At 38.4% G+C, this 23,613-nt stretch overlaps 1 protein-coding gene across 1 annotated transcript; it reads right to left on the reverse strand.

Moving 5' to 3' along the window:
* Positions 1–483: 483 nt before the first annotated feature.
* Positions 484–23,226, reverse strand: lars1b (leucyl-tRNA synthetase 1b). Its single transcript, XM_028466544.1, has 32 exons — positions 23,099–23,226; positions 22,261–22,382; positions 21,169–21,256; positions 20,957–21,037; positions 20,672–20,809; positions 20,390–20,551; positions 18,788–18,900; positions 18,599–18,662; positions 18,397–18,485; positions 17,569–17,794; positions 17,372–17,459; positions 16,142–16,218; positions 15,210–15,263; positions 14,972–15,112; positions 14,495–14,572; positions 14,284–14,369; positions 13,560–13,625; positions 13,380–13,462; positions 11,828–11,966; positions 10,463–10,675; positions 10,260–10,317; positions 9,786–9,849; positions 7,858–8,041; positions 6,451–6,541; positions 6,101–6,241; positions 4,532–4,672; positions 3,813–3,923; positions 3,604–3,714; positions 2,840–2,944; positions 1,610–1,705; positions 1,345–1,477; positions 484–1,070 (listed from the first exon to the last, which is right to left on the reverse strand). Exons 1-32 carry the CDS (start codon positions 23,102–23,104, stop codon positions 865–867), a joined length of 3,555 nt encoding a protein of 1,184 aa, XP_028322345.1. The 5' UTR covers positions 23,105–23,226; the 3' UTR covers positions 484–864.
* Between the last annotated feature and the right edge of the window lie 387 nt (positions 23,227–23,613).

Genomic DNA, 23,613 nt, shown 5'->3' on the forward strand with positions numbered 1-23,613 from the left:
CATTTTGTACCGTTTAGATGAAATTTGTAATTATTGATTGTCCGATGTATGTCGTATTGTTTAGTATCGGGACATATTGTATAGTGACATGCAAATCGTGAATGGTATTGTATTGTCAGATTCTTGGCAATACACACCCCTAATAAGAGCTACTGTCAGTCAGGTCTACAAGGGTTGATTTTTAGCATGAAACAGCATCTGCTCACAATAACCCCTCCCCCCCCATTCCTATGCAATTCCAATGTTGTTTTTTCTACTCAGCAGATTAACTAATATCCTCGTTTCCCAAAATAACACAGGTGGGCTTAAACAAAAATGATTCAGGGCTAGTGAGAGGCAAATCAGATAAGGAATTAACTCAGTAGTCAAATCCTAAGTGTGTAGGAGTTTGGACCAAATCCACTACTAAATACTGCAGCACACCTTTAAAAGTCTAATGAGTCTAATTTATGATTCTAAAGACAGAGAAAAACAACACGTCGGTTCATTATTTCATATATTTTATTTTCCAACCAAGGACAAAGCTGATAAATGAACCCCGGACGTTTAATTGTAACAACTATTTGAGCTTTTACAAACTTTATGATGCTGTAAAAAAAAAAAAAAAAAAAATTAAATGTTTTCTGTGAAAAGTCAAATATCCACCTGCAGAGATTTATAGAAACATTTCATGTTCTGACAGGTTTCTTTAACGCCAGGTCAAACACTGAAACTGTCATGCTTTTTTATTTTTTTTAGGTGTAACACATGAAAAAAAAACCTGACATCTATATATCGATGTTTTGTCACTTTGAATTAAAAGGACAGATTAATTTAATCCTCCTCAATGTGTTTGCCTGTGTGCGTATGTCAGTGAAAGTTGTTTTAATGAACGAGATACACCAAAGTGTCCCCGATGTTGACAGCTGGGCCGCTGTCGGCCACAGTGACTTTCTTCTGCTCCAGGTTGACGTTGAACACATCTTTGTTGGAGATGGACAGTTTGCCTTGTTCCTCCCTTCCCAGGACAGGCACTCGGCGTGGTCCCAGGATGGGGTCTTCATACCTCATTAGCTTCACTCTGGACAGATCTGATGGAGTGGAGGAAGACAATGTCATTGGTAAGTCAGGAGACGTACAAAGAGTAAAGTGGGGGCGGGGCAGAAGCAGAGAAGAGTGATGAGTCGAACAAAAAGCAGGACAGAATAATCAAACTTTATTAGCAGTGAATAGCAGAGGATTTAAACAATAAGGACAGATATTTTTGGGTTGATAAAATATGCTTTTGCATGCTAAAACCCCTCATTTAAAATTCCTGGCAATGACTCAAAAAATTTGAAGTGTGTATCCAATTATTTCGCCAACCTTTAATGAGTCTGTTGACCTTGGCGAGCCTGCGGACGATGCTGTCCACGCTGTCCCCCTGTCGGACTTCCACCTTTGTAGAAAACAGCCCGTTGCACGGCTGAGGGTTGATAAAAAGGATGGAGACTCCAGGCTGAGGGAAGCACAGACACAAAACACACTTTGTATTAACGCTTTAAACAAGCAAACGCACAGTCACCACAAACTGAACAACTCACTGACATTAGATGTTTGCATTCAGTAAAAAAAAATCAAAACAACTTACCTCTGATCTGAAAACACAGAAAGGTTTCCCCGGACAACAGTCCTCCTTCACTTTGTCGTCAGCCTCAGATGCAAACAAGACTTCGATCTGCTCCAACTGTCAGGACACATGGAAAAATGAGCTGACCTGATCAATAAATCAAAGATCATATGATCGAAACAAAGACATTTTTCGCACTTATAAACCCTTTCCACCAATTTTCGCATATATTGACTCACCATATTTCATGCTCATTTTAGCCATTTTAACCACATTCACAATTTGTCATGCCCATTTTTTTTTGCCAGTTTAAACTATTTCCTACCTTCTAATTAGTTTAATTGTTCCCTCCCAACATTTATTCCACTTTGAACCCCTTTTACCTTCTGTCCATTTTTAGCCACTCTAATTTGCAACTTTTACCAATTTCTGATGTTTTCTAAATTTTTTCCCACCTTTTCCACCCTTTTTGGTCCCTTTCAAACCTTTGAAACAAGGACTTACATCTTTAAGACAACTATATACTACGGCATAAATAATTTACACACTTCAGAGAATATTATTCAGATAAATAAATAAATAAATGTGGTTATCACAGAATCATAGAACAATGGACCACAATTTTGCCGACTTTATGAATGGGCCCAAAAAGCTCTCCCCTTTATTCCCCCTTATAGACATTACTGTTATTGAACGTTTATGTTTGTGTTCAACCACCTTCAGGTACAGTGGGGGTCCCTGGTCTCTAACACCTTTATTTTGGGGGTCGCAGACTGAAAAGGCTGAAAAGTGTTTTTACTCCCTTCTTAACAGGATTTTTGATCTTTGAGGCCTACACTGTGTCTTCATCGTTAGGTATTCTGTAATCTGCAGACCCAAACGCTGAATAAATATCTTTCTAGCCCTTCCAAATGGACTCATCTCTCTCATGAACCTGTGTGCAAGTATAGCTCGTGGACTTGACATTGATTCACTTTTGTTGCAAGAAAGAAAAAACCTGAAAGGATTTCCTGACTAACAGCCCAGCCTTGTACACATTCCTTCTTTGCAGAAAAAAAGAGCACAGCACGAGAACCACGTTGCTTTTGAGCAAAGCCAAATGCTGAAGTTTTGCCTTCCGTGGAAAGTCCCAAAACATCTCGAAACTGTTCGTCGCTCGTCGGTGACGGATGAAGAAAACACTGACAGCTTTGTTCCACAGCAGTGAAAGCTGCGTTTTGCTAGCACAAACATCTCATGATTGAATCCTACCTCCAGGGAATTGGTCAGGTAAACCAGGTTCTCCATGAGAACCGCCCGTTCATCAAACTCCAACTCCAGGTCCAGGACTCGGGATCCATTCATCTCCAGATTTTCCTGACAGATTAAAAGAAGAAGCTTATCTACTATCTTTGATAGAATAACAGGATGTCACTGCATTCATTGTTCTTTTAGGTTTAAACACAATATTATTGGAGCTAAATATATATTGCTCATCATGAGCATGATTCAGTTTCTGCAACACAACAAAAAAATTGCTGGATTGCTGCAACACAACAAAAAAAAAAGCAACTTGAAAAACTTGAGTATATGGCCTAAAAAAGTAGCTGCATTCATTTAATCTGGTATTATTTCAGCATATATGGAGAAATCCAGACCTGGAGCAAAAAAAAACCTCTTCAAGTGCAACAAACAAGGCGGACCAGGCTAGCATGAAAACGTTGTATTTTCTGAATCAATAAACACTTTGAATCCACTGGAATTCCAGTGTAAAGTTAATGTAACACTTGTTCAAAGTGTTCCATCACAAAGACTAATTTGACACAAAAGGCAATAAAATATATATATATATATATATATATATATATATATATGTTGCAATGGCAGTTTTTCAGCTGAAATAAACACTGCACTCAATAAGCCGATCACAAGCAGTTCAGTCTGCAAACACAAAGACAACAGTGTGTCCAGGAGACATGGAGGAGGATGTGGATGGACGTCGACTAATACTGCAGGCGAGCTTCCTACAGGTTTACCTTGATCATGGCTACAAAAGGCATGACTTTCTTCATGTATTTTTTCAGTTCCGGTTGGGCTCCCAGCTCGTTCGCTATCGCTTTGTTGTCAGGAAGAATCCCGTTGTTGCTCTGGAAACACAGCACGCATGAAACACACAGCACAAAGGAGAAATAAAGTAGGAACTAAACTAAATAAAAATAAAGGGCTGGGTTTAGACAGAGTTTACCTTGTAGTGCTTGCCGAGTAGGGATAAGGCGCTGTGCTGCCATGGAGGGTAGCTCTTTGCCACGTAGATGGTGCAGTGGGAAGGCTTAGCCACGGGCTTCGAATCTCCTTTCTGTTTAAACCATGTAGTGTGTTGAAAATATTACCATCATTCAGTTATTGTCCCTTTTGTTCTTTCCCCATCCCTGGATCAGGAAGTATTGAACATTTTCAATCAGCTCAATACCCATTTTGTTTTTTCCAGAGTCCTAAGGAAACCTACCGCATGCCAAACTTAAATAATAAACCAACTTTGCCAGTGTAAAAGTCAAAGAAAGTGTACTTAAAATTCTGAGTCATAATTTTCCTTAGTTTTCAAAGTTTTATTGCCAGGAAACAAAAACCTCAAACATGATGCTTAAAGGTTCAAACTGAAATGATGATCACTAGCTAAACCCAAACTCAACTTTTGGCTGTTAATGCACCATATTTTCAGATTTCTAAGTGAAGTTTTTACTATTCTATTCTTTTGCATAGTTTGTGCTCCCAATCAAAGAAGTTATCAAGTTGTTAGATGCCTGAAGGTGAAAAGGCTCAGAGATCATTCTATTTCAGATTGTTTATTGAGCTGGACTTGGAGGCAAGCGTTGGATTTTTTTGAAGAAATCATTTCAAATTAATGACCCACTTCAAATCAAAAGCAGGAACTCAAGAACAACTGTGAGGTTGGATTGTTTTTACCTTGTTTTTTGGGGGAAGCATGTACGCCTTTAGCCTCAGACGGAGGTCATGGGCGGTCTCCATCAGGTACTGGGAGGATCGAATCAAAATCTCATCAACTGGCCCGGCCTCTGGCCACGACGCCTTCATCAGGGAGCTCGTCTAAGGAAGTCAAGCAAAGGAGAACAAAAAGCCATGAGGAGTTAGTGAAAGAAAGGCAATGTTGTAAAACTATTTATTTGTTTTTTTTTCAGTTTTTGAGGAAAGACTGAATGCAGAGGCTCTGCAATCTAAACCACAGACCAGGGTTGGGGTCAAATCTAATTGTAATCGCGTAATTTATAAATAATTGCAGTTCTTATGCAACTATAATTATAATTATAATTGAATAAATCTGTTGTGGTTTTAATCATAGAGTTTGTAACTTTGTAATTGGCATGAAAATTCTATAAAACGTCAGTGACAAGGCATAAAAATGGAAACATTGAGGGTTTTTTCCCTAAGATAAGGCTATCAAAGACCCTAAAAACTAGTTCAAATATGATAAGCACACATAAACTGGTCAAAAATGTTACAGTTTTATGGCTGAGACATAAGTAGTTACCATTCATTAAAATACATTTCATATCAACTTTACCCACTACCAGGCGGTCGGTTCTCTTTCGATTGTTTTCATATTTGGAAATAAAAATCTAGGGGTACACGGACAGAAAAAAAAGCTCGGAAGCACAGACCAAGAATATTTATTCCAATATTTTCATTGATTAGGAAGCCTTAATAAGGTAACCAAGAGATGAGAAACAAAATAGATGATAGATAATATTTGTAGTGTATTTTACAGCTGATTTAAGACATGGGTTAAACTGACCCGTTATCATAAGAGATGCTAACAGAAAGCTAACACAAGAGGAAGGTTATGTTTTATGGGCTTATTCATTAAAGGCTCAGTAATTGTGATTAATTAATTGAAATTTAGTAATTGAAAACGTAATAGCAATTGACTAATTTTGACCACTATAAACATAATTGAGTTATAATTGAACATGAATTGTAATTGAAAAATTTAATTGAATCCAATCCTGTCACAGACCGAATGTGTGCGAGTCTCTATTTTCACTGAGCTTTTTAACCAGTACTGCTAAACATGTGCTTGCGGGGGGTGGGGGGTGGGGGGGCAATTGTGGGCCTTCAGTTGTTGCTAAGCAACATTTCAAAGACCCATTTCTCACTCAGCAGTGCGCTTTCATATTCATAAAGTTGGGTGTTAAAAATATTTCTGGCCCTCTGTGCTTTTGAAAAGACGCGATGCTGTGGCACTCGTTAGCTGTGGGACAGACGGAGAGTAAGAACAGGCTCCCCGTGGACATGCAAATCAAAACGTGTTTGCAGCTTCCTCACACGGTTCAAAGAGCGGTGGGAGCCGCTCTCTTGTAGGTCTGCATAAAGCTGGAAGGTTTGCCAGGTGCCATCAGGAACATGAAAGAACACAAGGAGTCAAACTGTTCCACTTACACACACGTGTCTGTTTTACATGAAATGCTTCTGGGGAGAGAGAAAGAAAAGAAAAAGAAAAAAGAAAAGAAACCGTACCTTTCCCAGCAGACCCCAGGTGTGTTCACAGAGGTGGGGGCAGATGGGGGCCAGCAACAGAGTTTGTCTCTCAATGAACTTAAACACAAGATCTCGGTGCATGCCTTCGATGGCGAGCTCTCGATACTTATCTTTAGCTGCCTGAATGCACACATCAAAGGGTGATCAGGAATGTATTTGGCTACACAATGAACAGAAGGATAAATTCAACGATAGATGAGGTAGGTAACCATTATTGAGCCATCTGCAAGGCTTGTAACATGAAATATAATAGGCACTGAACAGTAAATGTATCACTTTAAAAACTCAGTGTTTAGTATAAATATAAGGAATTACAGCGAGTCGTCTACCTGGAACTCAAAAAAGCCGCTCTTTAGAGCCTCTTTGTACATCATCCTCTCATAGTGCTGCTCTGTCTTCAGGATGGCTGCGTTCATCTCACTGTATAGACAAGAAAGGTTCAGCCAAATGAGAAACATCTAAGGAAGAAAAATTCAATTCTAAAGCCTTTGATTTACTTTGTCTATTTGTGTATTTTTAATATTGATGAAAATAGTCATTACTAAGTAATAAGTCACCAGGGAGCAATTGATCTTTATCTTTATTGATCACCGTGGTGAAATTTTGTCTCTGCTTGTCCCAGAGATAGAAGTGGGTTCAGCAAACAGAAACATCCAAGGAAAAAAAATGACATTAAATTCTAAATCCTCTCTTTTTCTTTATTTGTGCTTTTTAATCTTAATTAAAACATAATTATTACTGCTGTTATTGCTCAGTAATAAGCCACCAGAGAGCAATGGAGATTGTTTCTCCCGAACAGCTTCATTTACTGCCAAGTAATGAGTGATAATATGTTAAAGCTGCTATCCACAGTTTCTGAGAAACGTCTCGATGTCCCGCCTTGAACCGCTCCACTTCCTCCACCTGCCTCTGCCAATCTACCAGAAGCCACGCCTCTACTTTTCTGCACGCGCATTGTGGAACATAAGGTTGCATCGGGTTGCATTGATATAGATCTATGGGTCACTGTTATTCTTTTGGCGATGGACATTTCTGGGGTAAGCGCGAAAATCATATTTACCTGTTTGCTGTTGTAACGCGCGGCCTTGTTTCCGTGCAGTTTACGCACACGCATTCACTTTGACAGTATCAATGGGAAGCTGAAGCCTATTGGCTGGGTGATCACGGCACTTTTTTACATTTGTATGGGGTCAATAGGACAAAGGTGTGACATACATTAATGTATATGAATGACCACCAGCAGTAAGTAGGCCATAGTAAAAGAGTAGTAAGGTATTTTTTTGCTTTTCAAAAGAATCATACATAAACAGAGATTTCTCAGAAACTCCAGATATCAGCTTTAAAGCATCTTTATTTATCACCGTGGAGAAATTTTGTCTGTGCAGTGGGCTGACACTGGGGATCAACTTTATGGGTTAAGGGTCTTTCTGCCATAGTGTTGGTGGCCATGCTTACTCACTGCTAGATTCAAACACAAAACCTGCCAATGTCTTATTGTGTTGAGGAATAGGGGGAAAAAATATGTTCAACACATTCATTCCTTTAGGTAATTTTCCTGCCGACAATCAGGGACTAGCAGGCATAAAGTTAAAAGGCAGATACAATCTTTTTAAAGTTCATATACATCATGTGGTAGGAGCCTGAATGTAGTAAATCTAGAGACCCTATTTGACATTTTTCCAAGCTGTCAGAATAAAACTCGGCCCCAACGAGCAGCCTTCATTCATCCACCAAACCTGGAAAAGACGCGATCGTTGAACGTGTCGGCAGGTCCAGTTCGCAGGTTGTTCTGGTTGGCAATCATCTCCTTCACCCACTCCACCCAGGTGTAGAGGCGCAGGATGCCAGCGTCAGCCATGGTCTCAACAAAGTTGGCATCTTCCACCGTGTCCCCAGCGTCAGCGAGCGCCAGGCGCATACCTGAGCCAGTAGAGAAGGAGCTGCTTACAGAGCGAGAGCGAAAAAACCTGCAGAATGAAGCCTTCCATGGTCTGTTTCATTTGGATTTTAACTATGCATCATCCTTTTCATCTGCACATTGCTTACAAAATCTGCTCCAAATCTTCAACTTCTACCCAGCAGAGATAACTGAGTCATCATTTTATCTATCGGCTGTCTTTCACAGCTGGCTTACAGAACACATTCTTCTACTAATCAGCAAAAAACACAAAATTTGAGTCATCCAGAAGTTGAAAGTTTAACAAGATGCTGATCTTTCAAACAAAGCCTAACGAATCACTTTTCACACCAGCATTAACAGTTTTGAAGTGATTTCCAGAAACACAATATTTAATCCTGATCCTACAAATGCACAAAAATCACATCTTCACCATTTACACCTTTACTGCTTCTCATTGTGTTTTTGGGAAGAATTTCCTCCAAATATAAACAATCAATCATTGTTCAAAACAACCTCTGGCTAGAGGAATTCGAACAAACAAATGCAAATATTGCTGGAATAATAGTGATCCAAAGGGCACTGTTAAAAAAGAGGCAATATTAACCAGTCCCTCCAGGATTTCACGGGCATTTTTTGTGATTGTTGCAGGCTGAAATGCCTGATTTCACGGGCCATTTTTCCAAAAATTGCGGTAAAAAGTTGCAATTTTTTTCAGCCCTAAAACATACTCACAATTAAGTTAATTATTTCTACCAATTATAAATACATATTGACCAGACAAAAGGTGTAACAGCTTTTAATCAATATGATCATCAGAAGTCAGTAAACAATACTGAACTTAAGGAATCTTAAAGTGCATAACATGAACCAATATGTCAATAAGACATATTTCTTTAGGCGTAACAAAAAAATAAAAATACAAAGCATTAACGAACATACTCTATGTACTGATATTGTGTGATTTCTGTTTGTTCTCTTTGTGCACTGGCTTGCATTCTGTTGACATGGTTTGCAGAAGCAAAATTCTTGTCCATAGACGACTTCCGCTTTTGCTCGATGATAACATTGCATTTTGAACAAAAAATGTCTACCTACACTCTTATGAAGCAACGTCGGGTACTGTTTTGCAGGGTCCTTAGCCAATATTTTTGTAAGCAAATGCAAGGTATTTCTGTCGCACATGACTCCATTGAAAGCTTTCTCCCGGCACCGGATGAAAACAGGATGTGACATAGAAATTTTCTTCTTCATAGGTTCCTTGTAAGCAGCGCAAAGCATAAATATAATATGCGTAGACGTATCGCTCTAGTGGGCGGCAGCAGTCGATGCAGCATCTAAGTATACATGTCTAAGTCCATAGTACATCCTCTGCTACTTCCGTAGCAACTACAAGCGCTAAAATGCCAAAAATAACGATAAGCGGCTGCATATTTATGTTTTTGTCAGCGAAGTTGTGGGAAAGTTTGCTTGATTTTGCGTTAATAGTTGCAACATCGTGAAATCCTGGAGGCACTGCTTAACCACCAAGTATCCCTTAAAGAGAACCCTGTCTTTATCTTGAAATAATAGATGCTCCCAGTACATTCAAATGCAATGACCAGTTCAATGAAGGAACACATTCCAATGTGCTGTGTGCACGCTTTGTGCAACTCTGACTCATCATCAACACACAGCAGAAATATCAAAAAGTAGATTGTTAAACAATCAAGGAGCGTCGATCAGAGACATAGCGAGGGAGACCAATCAAGAGGAAAGTGTCTGTACCATCCGCTGAGAACTTGTCTATGGCTTGGGAGAGCGTGAGGAAGTTTCCTGTTGATTTGGACATCTGGGGAATCAGAACAACAGATGCTAGCAGTCAGAATCTGTCTGAAAGTTTAGTAGCAAACTAAGTACGATGTGACTGTAGAGTTGGACCATCTGTTTGATTGTTTACCAACTTCAAACAAAATGCAAACTGACAAACTTAGGAAGGTATGAGTCTTAAAAAATATGTAAGCTATAAAATCTGCCAGTCACTCAAACAAGCATCTGATGGAAAGGAAAGCAACACTGCACCCCTCGACTAGTAAACTACTAACATGTCTTACAGGTCAGAATCTTTTATCAAAGTCACATCTATAATAATAGTCCATCCTCTAGCTTTGCTTATTCTATGCATGGTTAAGATCTATCTGATGATCAGGTTCAGAAACAGCATGTACAATCTATTCATTTCTCGCCACAACTTGAACTCACCTTCTCAGAGTTGAGGAGTAGATGTCCATTAGCTCGCACTGCTTGTGGCCACTTCCCACTGTGGATGTGGAAAAATGTTCTCAGTGGGATTTTCTTTTCAATTAGAACTACCACTGCAGCCAACACCTGCATGATAGTTCTCAAGCTGCTCTTCAGTGTTTGTGCGTAAACTATTATTGAAAATGTAATATAAAAAAACTCACCTGTCTTTGGGCCACATGGCCACGTGGTTGTACAGGTAGTAAGACAAGTGGTTCGGCACCAGATCTTTGCCAGAAACTCGTACGTCCACAGGGTACCAGTACTCAAACTCCCTCCGCAGCCTCTGCAGATGCTCTCTGGGGATGTCTGTCTTGGGGAACGGGGACATCTTGAAGAAGATAAAGTCCCAAACCTCCCTGGTCATCTGCTCGGGCCTGAGGGAGAAGTAAGCAAAGAATGATGGAAAGGTTGGAGACATGTGGGCTGATTGTGATTACAAAATCACCTGTATATATGTAGGTAATTTTTAAATGGCTCACACTTTCATAAGTAATAATTAGCACTTTAATGTGAGGAAGTGATCGTTCTTCTTTAAAGCAGTGGTTCCCAACCTTTTCAGCCCATGAACCCCAAACTAAAGGGACCAGAGACCTGGGACCCCCACTGTAGCTGAAGGTGGTTGAACATAGAAATGAAAACATTAAAGAACAGTCATGTGGAGACAGGGCCGTCTATAAGGGGGAATAAAGGGGGAGAGCTTTTTGGGGCACACCCATAAAGTCAACAATATTATCGTCAATTGATCTATGAATCTGTGATAACCACATTTATTTATCTGAATAATATCCACTGTTATCCAAGAAGTTTATTTTTATTTGCACCATAGTATATAGTCATCTTAAAAATGTAAATCCTTGTTTCATTCAGAAATAAAATGGTTAAAAGTGACTAGAAAATGGTGAAAAAGGTGGTGAAATGGGGTTTTAAAAACCACAGAAATTGGTTAAAAGTTGCAAATTACAATGAGTAAAAATGGACAAAAAAAATGGTAAAAAGAGTTGAAAGTGTTAACATTGAAACAATGAGTTTAAACTGGCTAACAATGAACTTGACCAATCATGAATGTGGTTAAATTGGCAAAAAATAAGCACAAAATATGGTGAAAAAAGGTTAAAAGTGACAATAGCGGGTCAACATATGCAACATTAGGTGGGAAAAGTGTCGGAAAGGGTTTATAAGTGCCGAAGATGTCTTTAAAGTGGAAAAAATTTGCAGAAAAGGGATTTAAATTTGATAGAGAAGTGGCAGAAATGGGAGTGATGTAGCAAAAATGCATAAAAACGAGCAAAAATATGGCAAGAAAATTTAGAGAAAATAGGTTAAAATATGGCAAGTTTGGTGTAGTGGCAGAAAAACTGTAAAAATAAGCAAAAATGGGCTCAAATTGTTGCTAACACCAAGGTTGAGAACCAGTGCTTTAATATAGTTAGTATAGTTAACTTGTATATTAAGCAGAGGAATGTCACAGTACTGTAGCTATGACAGATTTATCGATCGTTATGCCTGTGCGTGTGTTGCATTTGTACTTGATTGCCAGTGGAGAGGCTCCCTGTCCGTTGAGCACCCCTCCCTGCAGGAGGTGGGCCACAGTGTAGTAAGCCATGTAGATGGTAGAGTCCGATAGCGACTCAATCAGCCACTGCTCGTCCCAAGGCAGCCGCGTTCCTATGGTAACCGAGGGGACACGCCGGCACAAAGACGCGCGCACCAGGAAAGAGAAACAAATGATCAACAAAGACATCTGCTGCTGCCCTGCTGTAACTGGAAGCATCTAGATGAATTTTCCATCTCATGGAGACGGCTACGAACTAACGCCAGGACAAACAATGTGCAGACGGGAGGTTGAACTGTGAAATCACTTGTAAACAAAGCAAGATGTAACTCTTCAGTGTTTTATACATAAATAATGAACTTTTTTGTAAAACACACCAACAGCTTACAATTTCCTAACACTTTTCTTGCCGTTTTAATTTTAATTTTTTTATGTTTTTATCAACAAGCAGTGAAGAAAGTCCAGACTTAACACAAATAATTACTTTGGCTTCTGTCTCTCAGTCCTTTGAAACAGGTTCTTAACTGGTGGGTTGGGACCCTAAGGGTGGGTCAAGGACATTGTTTCAGTAGAGTACAAGATTTTGCAAAGTCAACATTTATCTAAATAAGATTCTATGCTTTTATTTTGAAGAAAATGTATTTTATGCGTCCATTCTTACCAAATCTTCTTACTTCTAACGATAGGAGTCAGGTAGTAAAGCTTTTTATTAATATGTTTTGAACTTCTGGATCAAATTTAATAAAAAAGAAAAAAAAGAGAGATTATGTTTACTGTAATAGAAAATAAATAACAGAATCACTTTATGGGAGAGTTTGATGAGTTTTAAGTTCAAAATCAAAAATTCTGAATTACCACTACTCATCTGGGCCAAAACCAAATGTTTCAATATGTATCAACTATTAATGAAAAGTGATTAATGAACTAAAACGTAGTATAAAATATATTTGTTAGAACTAATGAGTCTAGTTAATGCTCGGCATGTAAATGAATTTAACTTTCAAAGCATGCATCTTATCATAAGTTGTGAAACAAGTGTTTTCTGTAGAAATGTTAACCCAACTTCTATCTAAGTGCAATGCAAAAATCTAATTATTAGAATTCAATTCATCCCCGAAAAAAGGTTAAATTTTCTTCTTTAAAAAAAAAAAAAAAAAAAAATCCATGCAGGTATTTTAAAAGGGACGTCTAATGCTGTTTTAGTTTTATAGCAGGATTTAACTGTAAATGATCAGACTGATCCTTTGTCTCCATCTATTGACTGAAATCCTTAGCTTTTCATTTCATTTGCTATAAATTGTGTTTCTGTAGCGTTATTTGGGCTATCCTTGCTGCTTTGTTGGACACGCCATGATTTCTAATGACATTTTTTGTTTGTTTGTTATTTGTTCTTAATTGGATTTATCTGGTTAAAGGGTTAACAAACAACTCTCATCATCAAAAACAGAATTGAATCCAGGTTTATTATTTATTCATAACATTAGTCTGGAAAGTCATTATGGATCCACACCAAGGACAAATCTTACCGAGCCCGTAGGTACGAGAGCAGGCGTGCTCCTGAAGCCATGCCAACGTAGCTTCAAAGTTTCTTCTGGTCTCATCACAAAATCTGTTAAAAAATAACTTTAACATTGTAGACATTCAAACACACCATACACAGGATATTTAAAAATGGTAATTTGATGAAAAGGAGATCAACAACTTACGTCTCCAAAGACTTGAGGGCCTCGTTGGCCTGTTGCTTCCACTCAGCCTCCCCGTAGTCCAAATACCTGTGAGAGAAATACACACAGACTGTCAAGGAAGCCACTGAAGTAAACACTAAATAGGATTTCACTATCTGAGGTTTTAACGACACACGTGTACGGTGTACATTTTAGGACATCCTCAGGTCTCAGAGTGAGGTATCAGGTATCAGGAAAACCTCTGTTATTTGTCAGACCAAACAAACTCATGACTCAGCAAAACCTCTGTCAGATGCAACGGCCTCAGGCTTCAAAATAAAAGTCATCCGACTCGACAGTCTCACGCCGAAAAACACGACATGACGTTTTATTTTGAAGGAACCAAAAGTACACATGACTATATTAAGTTAAGATAAATCAACAAAATGTTTCATTATTAAATACATAGTTCATTTAAATTATATATCTTAGATTTTTTTCAACTTTCATATCTGAAGCGGGACATATTGATGAAGTCATGTTGCTTTCCAGTTTCTTCAAAATACAATTTTATGCCATGTTTTACAGCATGAGGCGTTTTTATTTGAGGCCGTTTAGTCTGATGACTCTTATTTTGAAGCCTGGGTCATCCTAGGCCGTTTGGTTTGACAAAAGACAGAGTTTTTTCCTGATACCTCACTCTGAGACCTGAGGATGTCCTAAAATGTACACCGTACACGTGTTCAAAATCCGTTTTCACACTCACCACTGGTCACACAGAGCCACCACACACTCATCAGCTGAACGTGACATGACCTGCTTTTCTGGCTCCATGTAGATCATGGCCTCCCCCTGTGTTCAAATAACACAACAAACAATAGAAATGTGCATCAATCAACCTTAGAGGTCAGAGTTATTATTATAATAACACAAATAAAGAGATTTTTATTTTGATATTGGGATATAAATAATCTCACCTTCTCCACCATCATTTTCTGGATTGGCTTCTTCACATCCTGGACCTTCTGTCCTTTGTAACCATCAACCAGCATAATCTGAAACAGGGATTTATTCACACACAAATTTATTTTAAACTAAAACATTACTAAACCGGAAATCAATTTGCAGCTTCTTGAGTGAACTTTCAAGCATAAAATGTCATTACAGCATGGACAGGAAACAAACATAAACCCAGACCTAATTTGTATGCCGTGCATATTTGGCCTGCTTTACTGTTTTTCAGTTATGGATGGAGCAAACTCTCTGCAGGCAGCACGAGGCCAGTAGCCAGTTCATGAATAATTTAGTTTGACTTTAAGGAGCAAATTACTTGATTTGCATCTGTGAGAAAAAATATTGCCCAAGTTGATTCCACAAGAGGCCTATGCAGAGGAGGTGGTAATTTGCTGACCTATGTAATAGAGTTTTACTCATTATGCACTGAGGGAACTCACCCCTTCATAAAAGCCCTTCAGGTAAACCTTCTCTTTGGCTTCGGTCAGTTTTTCCTTGTCGTTTTGGCTCTGGATCTTCAGCTCATCACACACCAGTGGGGCGGAGAGGTTTCCATAGCCAGGGATCTCAATAATAGGGACCTGGCATGCATGCCCACACACACACACAAACAAACAGAAACACAACAATTAATCTTTCAACACACTGAAGTAACGGCACGCTGAGCAAACTGCTTACCGGCTCAAATGGCAACACCATCTTATCCTCAATTCCAAATTTCTCCCGCAGCGCCTAAAGAAAACAGAAAAATCCTGAGTGGTTGGTTAGAAACATACGAGTTGTTTAGAGCACTTGGTACAGATGGAAGTTTTTGTCTTCTTAATCAGCACAACATTTTGAAACAGATTTGGCTTCTTTTATAAGTTGTTTATCTGTTAAAAACTGAAAGTGTTACCAATTTATCACATCCTTGAACTTAAACTTTAGATGACAGTTACTAATTTGTGTCAGAAATGTCTTTGGAGTCATTCATATTAACTTTTTAGATCCAAACACACGTAATATCTCTTTGTGGGTGTTGTCATTGTGGAGATTTCAGCCAACCAGTGTTGTCAAATTAGGGATACACTTCAGAGGCTTCAACCCAGCCCTCAAACTTAGTTCTGCACAGACTTTTATTAGTAAAAATAACAAGGAAAGCATTTAAAAACTCAGTAAAATGTTTTCATTTTTCATTCTGTATGTTTTTTAATAAATGCTGGCATATTGGTTTTTTAAAAATATAATTGAAGTTTGAAATCAAACATTCATGAAAAAACTACCTGCAGATCTGAAACCAACCCACTTACATTAAAAATTTGTGTGTTAAACCCAAGGCTTGTTTCCTGGCCCACAAAACAATCCTAGGGTTGATTTAGCTTGAACTTATAATTTCAGGGAAAATAGGACCAATAGATTGTTGTTACTTATAACCATTTACACATGAAATTGTTCAAATTTAAAATTCCACATTTATTACTTAACAAATGCGTGAATTTCACTTGTTTGGCCAACTTGAAATCGACCTGGTTCGACCTGGTCAACTAAAACAAGTCTGACATCCCTGGTCAATGTAGTGCATTTATGTGACATCCAGTTCCTGGGACGTAGTAAATTGTCTGTTAGGTCACCTGCTTTTTCTTGAGGTCTCTGAGCGCGGCAATATCATCTGGAGCATCAGATGGTACACTGGTTACTATTCCAGTACCTGAGGGAAACACACAAGAAAAATCATGACATAAAACAATCCTTGACAGCCTCACAAATGTTCTGAAAACTGAAATCCATCAGAAATCCTCACACCACTTAATTCATACAGGGAAGAGACGCAAATCAAAAACATTTAGTGACCCAGAAACTCTGATTCAACATGCACAAGAAGACAAAGAGCAGGCTTCGCTGAGCAAAGGCCCAAAAGGATGATAATGATTTAAAGTCAGTTTAAAGCAAATTCAATTCAACCACTTATAACTTCACTGTGAAGCTAGGCTTCACAAACTGTGTTTCAAATCTCTGTGTTCAGGATTTAATAGGAGGGTCAGAAATCATAGCCGTGTTACATAAAGGAGCCCTCATTAGCATAAACCTGACCCTGCTGCCGAAGCACACCAAACTTCTGCAGCCTCCAGCGGGCGCAACTCGGCCCCTAGCCAAAAACAAACCACATATTCAGACTCGGAAGAATAAAACGCATCTGCTGGTGCCACAGGTTCCATGAAATAAGCACTTTTTTTGCACCGCGATTGTGTGTTTCGCCTCTAGCGGGCGCAGTTCTGACTCTACCCGGGAGAGATGCACATTTGCAAAAACCAATGGGAGAAGCACTATCGAGGCTGGAGCCGCCAGCACATTGCGCTCTCCCATAGACACAGTACAAAGAGGCGGTGACCTTCCCGCACATGGACGTGGTTCCAGCGCCTCTAACTGACACGCCCCCAGTTTTTCAGAGCAGAGAGAATTGCTTGTTTTTCCATGATTGCTATTTTTTTCATCTTTCAAATTTGGCTCAGTGGTCAATGACACGTGGTTCTGTGGTGTGAAACTCATAACACAAATGTATTTCTGCTTTACACAAACTTTAAAGTAAAGGAAAAACGAGCTGCAATTAGAATGATTTGATGTATTTGCAATTTTTCTACACCAGGGATAAAATCTCTCCCTCCATCATTTGATGTCAGCAGTGCAACACTTTAGTTTAATACATTAACACAGTACATTCATTTCAAGCAAGATATGAAGCATGAAGTGTCTCTTTAGAGAAACATGAACATTTCAAGCAGGTTGGACTATAATACGTTTAAATAAACAAAACAATAAGCAAAGGAAGCTCAGCGTCTGATTGCTTTGTGGAGAATCTGTACCTTTGTCTTCTTTAATGGTGAGCATGGGAAGGGCATAGATGACTTTATAGGAGGTCAGAGGAGCACTGAGGGCACAGCCGAGGATATCCTAATAGGACACAAAAACCATTCAAAGTTTAACTTCATTTTAGTCCAAAGACAACGAGACCCCAATTAATTAAGAAAGACAATCTAGTTATGTTCCAGGTGACTCGTACCTGTCCCAGTACTTCCATGACCACTGGCACCACTCCGTTCTCCTTTGTGAAGCCCTGGAACGACATGTTTCTGGCAGAGCGGCTGGTGCAGATGAACACATCCCCATTGGTCGTCTCAAAGGCGACGTACTTCATATCTGGCCTCACCCAGCAATTGGTCTGTCCAAACATAGTCTCTGGTCGCAGAGTTGCAGCCACCAGGAAGATGGTTTTACCTTTCATGCCACTGCGGAGAGGGCAGAAAGCATCAGGCCTGTTCTTCTGTATCCAACTGAGACTTGAAGCTATTTATTAGGAGGAAGGGCTGGGCAATACATAACAAAATTCATATTTTGATCTTATTTTTCTCAAAAGGACGATATACGATATAAATCTCGATAATATTAATTCAAACAAAGTCTTACCAGAAAGACAATTCAGGGTTAAATTTGTCTCGTCTATTCACAGCTTCACAATAAGTGCCACTTTAGTCTTTTTCTATAACAAGGGACAGCACGTGTGAGTGAGTTCCGTAGTGTGGCTTGTTTAGGGTAAGGTTTTGATTAGGACGCACTCAGAAATCCATCTCACTGTGCTTTCCATCCAGTTCTAAAAAAGTAGCGATAGCAGTGACTCCTAAAACTAGTATTTTAATACAAAATACGTTAAATATATACATGTATATATATCAATATAGGCGATATTGTAGATTTCTAAATCGCCAAAACAGAAAACTCAATATATCTTGAATCTCGATATATTGCCCAACCCTATTAGGTATTTGAACCAAAGGGCATTTGTATTTTTATTATTTCACCACATTGAGTTTGAGGGTAGAGCGTGACTTACCTGCTGTAAAAAACCTTGGACTTGAATCTTGCTGTATAGGGCTCAACTATCTTCATCTTAATGAGTGTGTACTCCTGAGGACCAACTCCCTTAAGAACAAAAAAACAAATGATTCAAATCTGAAGTTATTGTATAAATGTTGTTGGTGGAAAAACCAGAAGAAAGGATTATAATCTGCAACAATGATAATGGTTATATCTACCTCTCCTGTTTGCCTGTCATGGTCCATGCATGGCTGGCCATCTCTGGGGGAGTAGATGGTGTACCTAAAGGAGAAGCCAACAGAGTGAGTGAAAGGACAAGTGGATAAGAACGACTTTAGTTGATATTATATAAATTAGCTTTAAGTTTTCTCTAATTTAGTCACCAAATGTATATACATTTATTTCACCTTTTGCCAAACTTGATCTTTTTTCTTTCTTTCAAGGTAACAAACTGCCATCTCACAAAGGAATCATAGAAGGGGTTGACGTCTGTGGTGAGGAATGAACGCCTCCAGTCCACCTGGGAAATAATTAACAATCATCATCAGCACGTTCCAATATACTGAAGAACAGTCACCCTACAATAGATCAGCATTTACTAAATGTGAACCAGTAATGTGAGGTTTGAAATAAAGTTGCTCCAATCCAAGCGTTTTCGGCTAATTACAGATTACTGAATACATGATCAATTAAAAAAATAGGCTTTACAGTTTGTCATCGGGAACATTTTTTGTGTTAAAATGTTCTAGACATTATATACCAAATTCTCCACATTTAACGTATTCTTTCAATCAATCAGTCAGAGCATCCCGAATATTGACAGAATCTACTCAAGGTTTGATTAACTATGTGACTAATAGGCCTGTCACGATACTAGAATTTCAAGCTTGATACCTCGAGGGGGAAAAAAAAAAGAAAACATTTAGAAGCATAATTTCCTTTAATAAAGTTGAGAATACAAACTATGAACAGTATACAAAGTATTTTTAAATAAAGTGAAATGTAGTGCATCATTTAACACTTGTAAACAACAAAAAAAAAAATTTAGCAGCGCCTCTAAACAATTAAAACTTAAATAACGTTTTATAAAGACATAGTGCAAAACAATTACTATTTAACATTTTTTCAGAACAATGAGCCAAATTTAAAAACAACTGTTCTGATCATAATAACGGTATTAAAATAGGATTAAAAAAAATGAGCATGCTTAAGTATTCGGCTACAGCCCTGTTTTTTTTGTGCTTCTGGTGACTTGGCTGCATAATTTCTTTGTTGGTGAAAAAGGGCTGATAGGGTAGGCTGAGTCTCAGGTCTAGTAGCTGCTGGTCGACTTTCTCAGCTTCTGGGACTTTAAGAGAAACATAACAATTGAATGAAACAGTCTGTTCATGTTACAGACAGGCAGGACTATTAACGCTTGCAGCCGAGCTCCCACATTAACGTTGGTCGTTTTATTATTAGCCATAGCCACTAGCTTAATACGAGAGGGCTAACGTGGCTATCGGCTAATTGTTAAACGTCTAACGTAAACGCGTGTCGCCGGCTGGGTTAATGTTCATGATAACTGTATAATACTTCAATGTTGCTGAAACGAGAGCTTTACTGACCTTTTGAAATTCCTCATAGAGACCGTGTGTTGGTCTTTCAGATGCTTTACAGTGCAACTGGACTTTGAAGAACTGCTTGCATACAGGCCTGTCGAAATCCGTTGCCTTCCCTTCGGCGTTTGCTTGATATACAAAATACTTCCACACGCAATTTTTTCCGTTCTCATTTTTGACTAAACCTGGTTGCGAAGCCCCCCCAGCAGCAGCACTAGCCATGATGCAGCCATGCCGACATCAGCTAACTCAGTGTTATGATGAGGTAGTGTGTTTGAAAATGTTTTAAATAAAATATCGATACTTTTACCAGTTTTTGGTATCGATACTTTATTCAGTATCAAGTTTTTTGACAAGACTAGTGACTGAAAAGACAGTTTTGGGTGCAATAGATGTCACTTCAGTCACCTTGACTCCCATATTTTGGAGATCTTTGACAGCCAGGGGAGGGAAGTACTCTAGCCAGTGATCAGCATCAGAAAACTTGGAGATCTCTTTGTCCTTCAAGCCCAAAGATCTCATGATGTCCCACTGGTAAGTGGCAGAACCCGATTTTGCCACAGCCTTGCTCTAGGACAAACAGAAGATTTAAAAAATTGCATGAGTGAAATCAGCGTTAAAATAGAAAGTCCAATAAATTGTATCACATTAAATCAAATTGTGTAATCATGCTGTCATTCACATGCTGACCTTTTTGCCCTTTGCTTTGTCCTTGATTATTATTTCATCAGATTCTTTGGGCTTCTCCTTCTCCTCTTCTACTTCATCAGGAAATTGAGGTGGGTTCCCATACAGCTCCATCTCCCTCTTTAACTTGTCTGCACATGCCTGATGGACATAGTTAATCATTATTTGAACGAATAACAAAACATTAATTCTGAACAGAAGGACTGTTTAAATATTTTTGAAGAAATGTGTAAAAAGAAAGTCTACGCTGGGCTATTTTACTTTCAGCTACGCCACTGTAACACTTACTTTGATTGGCATTCCGGTGCAATGCAGCCCAAATGGAAAAAGGCATTTCTTTCCTTTTAAAGCCTGATAGCCAACTGCAAACTACAAGAACAAACAAGAAAAAAAAGTCTGTTTAAATGAACACTAAGTCTCAGCTACAAACAGTCTATAACAGCATCTGATTATCCTTCCATCAAAATCTTCTTTTACTTCTTTTATGTCTCAAAACTTACCTCACACTTTGACAAGCTGAATGTGTGGCCGAGGTGCAGCCTGCCATTCATGTAAGGGTAGGGGAAGGTGACAAAGTACTTGTTTTTGCTAGGAGGTAAAAAAAAAAAACATTGATATAAATGATATCTGTTCAAGGTACTTTGCCCAAGATGGCTGTAAAACTTAAAAAATAAAAAAACAGAAAACAAAGCTTTGAACAACTTGTCTTATTGCATGCCAATTCTAATCATCATTATTATACTACATGCCTACGTCTATTAGAATGTACATGCAGCATAACATGTAGCTTGACTAGAATTACCTGCTTATTTTGAAAAGCAATATTGAAACCTCAAACTCTTTGTATTCCTCGATAGGAGTGTGACGATACGGCAATATATCGCGATATTTTTTTTCGCACAATCTATTATCAATAGGCTCACGCTAAGTATCAATTTTTTTTTTTGGGGGGGGGGGGGGGGGGGGGGTTAAGTTTTATTTTATTATTTTCAAAACCTTTTCTGCTTTTTCACTAAAATGTGCAGGTAGGTCTTCACAGAAATGTTGTCACTGTTGAAGGAACCAATATATTGTTTACTAGAATAATGCACTATAATGGTGTCACTGGTAAGAAAGACCCTATTTGCTGCTTACAGAAAGCACTATTGGAGATACTTATTCATTTACATTGGTATGTTGACACTTATTTACATAACTGTTGCACTAAAATAGTGTCACTGTTCATAGGACACTTTTTCAATTTATTGTCTTTCAGAGATATAATATAAAAATTGTATTTTTTCACTTAATCTTTTTTATGTTATGTCATAGATTATTGTAGATTGATTTCTGACTAATAAATCGATGATCGCACAGTATCGTCATATTGTGAGATTACCGTTATCATGAGCTTTGTATCGCGTATCGTGAGGTACCCAGAGGTTCCCACCCCTATTCCTCAACCAGTAGTGGAAGAGAACACTATCATATGGTGAATTAAAAGACGTACATAGATTTCTAGCATAATTCTCAAAATCCTCGTTGACTGTTGGCAGCAATCGATACACAGCTTTATTCTTCTTTAGTGCGATACAATGAGCATTACTACTCACTTTGAGCTTTCGCCCAGTGTCTTTGGTGCATCGTGCTCAAACGTCTTCTCCTTCTGCCATTTCTCCTGGATTTCCAACTCAATCTTTCTCAGATAGTCCAACTTTGCTGTTCCTTTGCGCTCCTGATGATAAAACAGAAATATAAATGTGATAGTTTATGCGAGTAGACAAAATGTACATGCTTTGGTTAAGTGTAAATTATTTATCAAATCAGGTTAAAGCTGATTCTGATTCTGATTCTGATTCTGATTCTAATTCCAAATATGACCCAGTGAAACGTCATGCAGGCTACTGGATGTACAGATCGTGTTAGCCGGTGGTCTGGTGAAACTGGTGATCCTGTTACCTGGTGACAGACTTCCGACTGCGTCATGTTTCAGACGGTAAAAGTAGGCAAAAGCTAAGATGCAGGTTTTGAAGATTATATCATTTTATTTTTTGCACGTTTTCTGTATTATTGTCCTCTTGCCAATAACGGAACATGTCTTGTACACTAGTACGGAAGAGAACGAGGCAGAACTAGGCAAAGACACGAAGAAGTCAGAATTACTAATATATACACAAAAGGTGACATGTTGATCAAAAGTGATTGTTAAACAGTCACAAAATGCACAAGAAAAAAAAAACACACAATGCAACAATTTATGTGACGAATTTAATAACCTTTTCAAACATTTTGAACAGCTGACCAAGCAGTCACCAGATAAAATGGACGCTAGTTAAACTGTAACACCAACTGAGCTAAGAAGCTATCAAAGTGTTTCCCATAAAGAAAAATAATATTTCAAACTCGTTTTTATCCCGTCTAACGTTTGGTTTATTGGTTTATGATACGTACCGTCATTTTGTCCCTCAAAACTTGGAATTATTTGGCCGGTTATTTATTGAATAAAGCAGTTGAAAGAATTTCCAGTCCGACAAGAGCAACCCACGCCACCGGTCTCTGCCTGGCTGATGACATGCCACATACAAACCGTGTTGCCAGATAGAGTTACAGATTTTCCGCTATAATAATTCAGTTTAATATGTTGCAGAACATAACCGATAAAAAAAATTTAAAAAAAAAAAACACACACACACATTTCTCTCGATGCTGACAGAATACTAGCAAACAACAGGACCAAGCTAGAGTAGTATTAACGTTTGTGATTTTATTTAATTCTGCTTTGAACAAACTTCGTAACAAAGCTCTAGTTAGAAAGTTACAATTTGTATTTGCAGTCTGTTAACTCGCAATAAGATTTTTTAATTAATAAAAGGAAAACAAAAACATTTTTTCAATGTGTCCGCTGCTTAAATGCATTAAACAGGAAACGGTGATATAAATCCCGAACCATCTCAACCTTTCTTTAA

This window comes from Gouania willdenowi, chromosome 14 (assembly GCF_900634775.1).
Source record: "Gouania willdenowi chromosome 14, fGouWil2.1, whole genome shotgun sequence".
Lineage (NCBI taxonomy): Eukaryota > Metazoa > Chordata > Actinopteri > Blenniiformes > Gobiesocidae > Gouania > Gouania willdenowi.